Below are 8,013 nucleotides of genomic sequence, written 5' to 3'. Positions count from 1 at the left end.
GGGTCACACTCCCGTCAGGGTGGGGGTCCCCACTGGGTTGCCTGGCCAGTCTGGGTGAGGGGCTGAGGGCTGTTTTCAGGCTGGCGGGTGACTGAAGCTCCCAACCACTCCTTTTTTTTCTTTTTTTTTTTAATTCTGGGCCAGCTTTAGCTTGAGGCTTGGCTCCAGCTCTAATGCCTCCGCTGCTGAAAATATGTTTCTGGCCTTTGCTTACAATGTTGCAATCCTGCTGGCTGAAGTCTGGCGGTATTTGTTACATAGTTTCTTAAACTGCAGGCTCATAGGCCTGTAGCCGCAGGTGGGGAACGTTGGTTTCCTCCGTCACTGAGGCAAGCAAGCCTCATGTTAGTTTCAAGCTGCCTGGCTGCCGGCTGCCATCTTGGCTGTCAGTTAATTTGCATATCTCACTGATTAGCCAATGGGAAGGGTAGCGGCCATACGCCAATTACCATGTTTCTCTTTTATTAGTGTAGATTCAACTCTAACATTGAAACTTAAATCTTTAAATTATAAATTTCAAAAATTCTTAGAGTGCTTTCAACCATAATAACTATAAAATAGAGTTACTAGTTGTACTTTATTATAAAACAAATGATCTGAGTCTCATAATCTATTTTTTATGTATTCTCACAGCATTTTTCATTCTCAGTCTTAAGATGTTGAATGCCTATGAAATATTTGATTACCTACATTCTATTGCATAGATGATTGAGCCACATCGTAATAGTCTTTGCATTGGTTAATTAGGAAGTAAAATGAAAAACTAATGCTTGACTCTAGTCTCCACACCTTCTTCTGTCCAGTTCATTGCATAGATGTGTTAAGTATACTGGTATCTTGATTGAAAAATACATAACTGGAAACAGTACCATTTCATGAAAAGTAATATATAATGAAAAGAAAGTAAGGCTTGCTATGCTAGTTTACTGTAGCATGAAATTAAACTTTTTAAAAAATCTCTTTTTATTTAAGGCAAAAACATGAAAAACCCTTGTATTAAATATAATCTGACATTTGTTTGTTATTTTTGCCACAGACTTTTCCCTTGTTTTGTTGATAAAAGGAGGGACTCTCTCTGGAACAGACACTTACCAGTCTTTGGTCAATAAAACCTTTGGCTTTCCAGGGTATCTCCTCCTCTCTGTTCTACAGTTTTTGTATCCTTTTATAGGTAAGATGAATGTGAAGATACATATTCTACTTATTTGCATAAATATACTTCTATTTCTGAGTAAAATAGTTTTAATAGTCATTGCTTAGCCATTAAAGAGTACCAGTCATTGAAATATATTCCAAATTAAGCATTTACTTCTTTAGCCATTTCTACTTATTTCCTGGTCCTTTTGGTTGGTTTTCTGAGTATTTCATTGACAAAAAAATGATAGTAATTTTCATTAGGTTAGTGCTTGTGCTTCCCTAGTTTGGTGAAAAATAGAATGATCTGAGATTAAAAGTGAATGAGAGGAACAATAGATTTCTTCTAAGGCTTAAATACAATTTGAAACCTAAGGATTTATGGAAGTCGTGTACCATAATGGTGAAAATGTCACCTAGCACTTCTTAAGTAAAATGTTAACATTCAACAATGGCCAAATTGTAATAGTAATAGAGAAGCTATTATTTAAACCATTAATTTCTTAAGTCTCCACCAAAGACTAAGAACATATTTCTCAAAAATCTTACTTTTTAAATGAGGAGATATTTTGGAGCCTTTACAATTTTCTGTTATTAATACTCTCTTTGAGTAATACATGTGTTCCTAAAAAATGATTTGGAAACTGAATTTTAATGACAAGTAAGTCATATTTTAAATGACTCACCATTATTTAAAAATGCTTAAGTGAAAATATTATTAGTACAAATTGATAATCTCCCAAATATCTATTGTCTAGTTATTTTTAAGTTGTACATGTTGGTAATCAAAATTGATATTTGAAAGTAGTAGGATTATACCAATACTTGTGAAGTAGTAACTGATTATTTTCAAAATACTGAATATGAAAATTGTTGGTGACTGTATTATTTTAATTATGTATTTAGCCATGATAAGTTACAACATAATAACTGGGGACACTTTGAGCAAAGTTTTCCAAAGAATACCAGGAGGTAAGTAATATATTTATTACATATAGTTAATGTGGTTCATAATAGCTTATAAGTTAAATACTTGCAAGTTCAAGAGCTGGATGACCTCAAATATCTGGCAGTATTTATGATCCATTCTGATCCTAAAGTATTAATCTACCTTAACATACAGTGTAATTCTTATTTAGCTATTTAAAAATGTTATTACTATTATTGCTGTACTCAGAAATATTATCACTATTAAACTATACCTAGCATGATAGTAAGAATTAACAGTAATATGTATTATAATTAATAGTAAATATTATGATAATAAGTATTATTACTATATTTAGAATACTGTATATTTGAAATATGCTACAAATCACCATCTGTTAGTAATATTTTCTCATGTACTATTTTTACTACATCATTTCTTAGATAAGCAAGTGATCTTTTCCCCCCATGACTTCTATTAATATGTAACTTAATATAGTAAAATTAACCCTTTTATTGGATAGTCTTGTTAGTTTTGACAAATGCATGTAGTCATATTGCAATAGCCACAATGTAAATACAGAACAATTCCATTATATCCAAATTTTCTTTATTTCTCTGCTTAGTCAAATCCTCCCTCATCTCCAGCCCCTGGCAACCACTGAAATCTGATTTCTTTGTCTAGTTTTGTTTTTCCCAGAAGGCCAAACGAATGGCATCATATAGTATGTAGCCTTTTGAGACTAGCTTCTTTCACTTAGCATAGTGCATTTGAATTTCAGCCATGACTTTTGGTATATAGTAGTTTGCTCTTAAAAAAAAAAATGCTGGGGAGTATTCCATTGTATGAATGAATAACAGTTTGTCTGTCACATAATTGAGGGACATTTGGGTTGTTTCCAATTTGGGGTGATTATGAAAAAGCAGCTATGAATATTCTCAAGTGGACCTTTTTGCCATGTGACACAGCCCCCTCCCCATTCAACCTTTCATTCTATTATGGCTATTTGCATAATTCAGAGTCTTTGTGCTTTGAAGAGCTTCTCATCCAAGCCACATAAACCCCATTTTATTGTGACCTAACTCTACAGTTGTTATTGTAGCTGGCATTGATGCCATAATGCCTGTCCTCTTAGTACTTGAGACACTCATTCTAAAAGACATACAAAACAAAACCTAGCCCTCACCGGTTTGGCTCAGTGGATGGAGTCTCAGCCTGCAAACTGAAGGGTCCTGGGTTCGATTCTAGTCAAGAGCACATGCCTGGATTGCGGGCTTGATCTCCAGTAGGGGGCATGCAGGAGGCAGCCAATCAATGATTCTCTCTCATCATTGATGTTTCTATCTCTCTCTCCCTCTCAGTTCCTCTCTGAAATCAATAAAAATATATTTTTAAAATAAATAAATAAAACATCATAGACAAGGCTAAAGTTCCTGGTTATTAATTTTATAAAACATTAAAAATTACTTTTAAAACATAGGTTACATTGCAAAGAACACACTTTTATTCTTGTCACAGTTTCTTTACATCATTGAATGTTGTTTTGTGATGTATGATTATTTTATAAAGATTAATATGATGCCAAAGTATTTTTAGAAGTAGATAAAATCCTTAGTATTTTTTTCTCCTGAAATAGATCACTAATGTCTTAGACTGACAAGTGGGCAATTGCTTATACCTTTTCCAGATAACTAAATTCTTGGATCATGATACAAGTCAAATTAATGAGAAACGTTGCTGTAAGAAGTAATATGTCTTTGATTTTGAAATTTTTGAAATATTGCAATGTTCAGTACTTCCTACTATTGTTAAAACATTTAGAATGCGTATTTGGGTGCATTTTTGTTAAAAGATCAGTAGAGGTAATAGATCTCATCATTGGATCATTAGTGAAAAATGTCCTTTACATGAATAGAGATCTTGTTATTAAGCTCCTCCAAGCTGTTCATAGCAGTCTATTTTAGTGTTTTTCTAGGCCTTAGAATTTTCCCAGTAAAGAAAATATATTTTCTACTAAATAAAATCAAGAGGGAGCAGTTTGAAGGGGTAAATAGAAACAAATATACAAATAATTTAATTCAAATTATGTTCACCAGAAATATGTAAATATTTACATTCAGGGTTTTGGGGACTTAAACTTTTATTGTTTTAATTCACAACTTTATGATGATTGTTAGCTATGGCTGAGTTAAATACTCATGATTAATTTTTCCATTCATGTGTGTGTGTATGTGAAATTTATGCCATTTTGAAATTCCTATCTTGGAACTTTCTTTTAGTTAATTAGCCATATTGGAAAATTAGTCCCACTTTTCAGACTAATAGCGTCTTTTTATTTTTTTTAAATCACACACACTTATTTGACAGATTTGGCTTCTACAGACTTTAACCTTCACAGAATTAAGCACACAAAGACTTGGTACCACTAAGGATATTTAAAAAATATAACTACATGATCTCTGAAGGAATTCAATATGAGTTAAAAGATTAAAACAATGGTGTCTTCATTGGAATAGATGTAGAGCTCCCGAAGCAAATACAGTACTGTGATTAGCACAGCTTTAAAATATATATAAATCCTTGTAAGTATGTTTTAATTTATGTTTACAGTTTCTGGGGTATTTGATGATAGACACACACACACATACACATCCTCTCTCTCAATCTCTCTCTCTCTCTCTCTCTCTCTCTCTCTTTCTCTCAGTGGTTCTTAACTTTCCTAATGCTGTGACCCTTTGATACAGTTCATCATATTGTAGTGACCCTCAACCATAAAATTATTTTTGTTGCTATTTCATAACTGTAATTTTGCTACTGTTATGAATTGTAATGTAAATATCTGATATGCAGGATGTATTTTCATTGTTACAAATTGAACATAATTAAAGCATAGTGATTAATCACAAAAACAATATGTAATTATATATGTGTTTTCTGATGGTCTTAGGCGACTCCTATGAAAAAATCGTTCGACCCCCAAAGGGGTCGCGGCCCACAGGTTGAGAACCGCTGCTCTAGAGTCTAAGACATTGTATACTAGGTTTCAGCAGTTTCCCTCTGACTTACTTCTCTATTCAGGTTGCTTCTCTCTGTTTTCCTTCAAGGAAAACACTTCTTTCTCAACAAAAGGAAAAAGTATATAGTGAATATTTTTATCTAAATCTTTATTTCTAAAACTTTGTTAAAGTTTTACTGTTCAAGTTTCTTTGAAATACAGAAAAATATTTTTTAACACTTCAGAGTAGCTCTGGCTGGGTGGGTCAGTTGGTTGGAGCACTGTCCCGGGGTTCAATCCCTGGTCAGGGCACATACCTAGATTCTGGGTTCAATCCCTGGTCTAGGTATATACGGGAGGCAACTGATCAATGTTTCTCACATCAATGTCTCTGTCTGTCTCTCTCTCCCACTAAAAAATCAGCAAATATATATCTTTGAGGACTAAAAACCAAAAAGCCTCAGAATATGCCTTGTCCCTGTGTAGCTTATTTTCTGAATGAACAGTTTGGCCATTAGAGGGCTTTGGACAAGGACTGACATAATGTTTTTTTGCTTTTGGAAAAGATCTCTGTAGTGTCCAGGTTAAGATTACACTGTACTCTAAGGAGACAAAAAAAAAGGTAGAAGCAAGGAAACTGACTAGGAGGCTATGAAAATATTTATATGTAAAATATTTTAACATTATTTGAACTATAGGTTTATCCTTAAGTTATTTTGTATTTATACTTTCATGTATTATTTCTAGTTTTACATGGTTTTATGGAGCATATTTATTCTCAAAACTTTCTCTTTTAGATATTATTTAATAGTAAAGTCATTTGATAATTCAATATTTACTGTGTCACTGGTATGTTATGCAGACCTATAAACACTTCATAAAATTTGTGTTTTAGTTGATCCTGAAAACTTGTTTATTGGTCGCCACTTCATTATTGTGCTTTCCACGATTGTCTTTACTCTGCCTTTGTCCTTGTACCGAGACATAGCAAAGCTTGGAAAGGTAATTTTTACATTTTAAGTTAGCACAGAAATGTACTTCCTAATTTGCATTAATTTTGTCCAACTGCTCTCTGTATGGCTAAGTTCTTATTTACAGTATTTATCTTCAGTTTCTTTTAGTTTAATTATAATTGTGCTAGAGTAAACTATGGTTGAATCTTTTACTTACTTTGGGGAATGGGAGGTTAAATAGTTGATGAGTGTGAACTAAATATGCCTTTCCTTTTTCTTTCTTTTTTTATAATATATTTTTATTGATTTCAGAGAGGAAGGAAAAGGGAGAGAGAGATAGGAACATCAATGATGAGAGATAATTATTGTTTGGCTGCCTCCTGCAAGCCCCCCAATGGGGATCAAGCCTGCAACCGAGGCATGTGCCCTGACTGGGAATCAAACCGTGACCTCCTGGTTCATAGGTTGACATTCAATACCTGAGCCACGCCGGTCAGACCCTTTTTCCTTTGTGAGGCAGATACTCTAACTGATGTCAGGCAGCCACCCTTTACATTTAGAAAATACAAAGAGCTATACTTAAACCAAGTTTAATTTCCAAAAAAGTTTTATTGTTTTTATAGACAGTAAGTTAATTTAAAAGTAACCAATTTAGAAATAGGGATGAATCACTTTATTGGCTTAAAATTTTGTTTATAAATTACAATGTCCGTTGTGGCTACTTTTTCATTCGTTGCATGTCAATGTGTTGATTGGTTAATTGTTGAGAATTTAGTCAATATTTATGATTTGTATTGCTAAAAACAAATGCTGATTTCTTTCTAATGAGACCAATCACATAATTATTCAATTTTCTGCATATGCCCATCAACATAGAGTAGCCTTTATCTGGTTATATTTTATTTCCTTACTGTCAAGGATGTTTGTATTTTACCCAAAATATTGACGCTGTATCTATACCAAGCATCGCAATGGAACATTTTTAAAAAGAATTATACATATATTTTTGTATTCTGTTTTGAGAAATCCAACAGCTGATTGGATTTTACTTTTTACTGCGATGTTTGATGTGTGTCCACAATTAAGAAGTCCCTCTTTTCAGGTAGAGTTGAGAATGGAAATGATATTCCAGAGTATTCTGACTATTCTGCCTGCCTTCCCTAACAGTCATCTGGAGATAAACAAGGGTATATCAAAGTGGGCTTTTTATGGTAAAATATCTGAAATGGCTGAACTATTTTCCATTCACATGTTCTATGTAAACATAAATGTTGCCTTCACAGAGCAGAAGACAAGGAATTCATGAACAGAAGGCTGCTAATACTCTATCATATTATTACCTAAACATTTTCTCCTAAATGCCCTTTCGAAGTGTCATATTGAAATATCTAAATAAATTTTCTAATGAGTAAATCAGGGTAGTTAGAAGCCATGATCTGGAGTCAGGATTCTTGCATTTGAGTTTCTCTTTTGCCACTTTCTTGCTGTGTGACCTTGGGAATGTTATTTAATATTTCTGTTCCTCAGTAGATCAGAGGGCTCATAATAGAACTTTCCTTCTAGTTAAAAACTAACAACACAGAAAACAAGGTTAACAACCATTAAATAAAATGAAATAAAGTTTGTCTTATATTTATCTTATCAGAGAAGGAAGTCTAAAAATGTGTTTATCCATAAAAACTAAGAGATTAAACATAGATCTAATGTAATGAGTGTGTAGAACATATACATACACAGATCAGTTTATATTTGAACCAGTTGAAATAGTGACCAAAGAGAAAGGAAGAAGCAAAGAAGACTTAGAAATACAGACCAAATGGCAAGATCACAAAGGCAAACAACTAAAACTACAGAACAAAAAGGAAACATCAAAGGAACCCCAAAAATGTGGGAGGGGATTGCTGGGTTGGAAGAGTGAGGGTAAGATAAAGACAAGCAGAAGGAGCAACTATAGATAGTAAAAAAGCATAAGTCAACACTAAAATAGGGCCTGAAGAAAAATA

The 8,013-nt window shown here is 33.3% G+C and overlaps 1 protein-coding gene across 2 annotated transcripts in view; it reads left to right on the top strand.

Moving 5' to 3' along the window:
• Positions 1-8,013, top strand: part of SLC38A11 (solute carrier family 38 member 11) — a 46,367-nt gene that overhangs the window by 9,104 nt on the left and 29,250 nt on the right. The window contains exons 3-5 of one of the 2 annotated variants that reach the window (XM_006766495.2): positions 1,037-1,171; positions 2,041-2,106; positions 5,953-6,059. In XM_006766495.2, the coding sequence (XP_006766558.1) occupies positions 1,037-1,171; positions 2,041-2,106; positions 5,953-6,059 (308 nt within the window). The remainder of the gene's footprint in view (positions 1-1,036; positions 1,172-2,040; positions 2,107-5,952; positions 6,060-8,013) is intronic. The other variant, XM_006766496.1, reaches the window with a different exon arrangement.

The sequence above is a fragment of the Myotis davidii genome, unplaced genomic scaffold, assembly GCF_000327345.1.
Source record: "Myotis davidii unplaced genomic scaffold, ASM32734v1 scaffold59, whole genome shotgun sequence".
Classification (NCBI taxonomy): Eukaryota; Metazoa; Chordata; class Mammalia; order Chiroptera; family Vespertilionidae; genus Myotis; species Myotis davidii.
The sequence above is the reverse complement of the archived record's forward strand: the minus strand, read 5'-3'. Positions and strand labels throughout refer to the sequence as shown.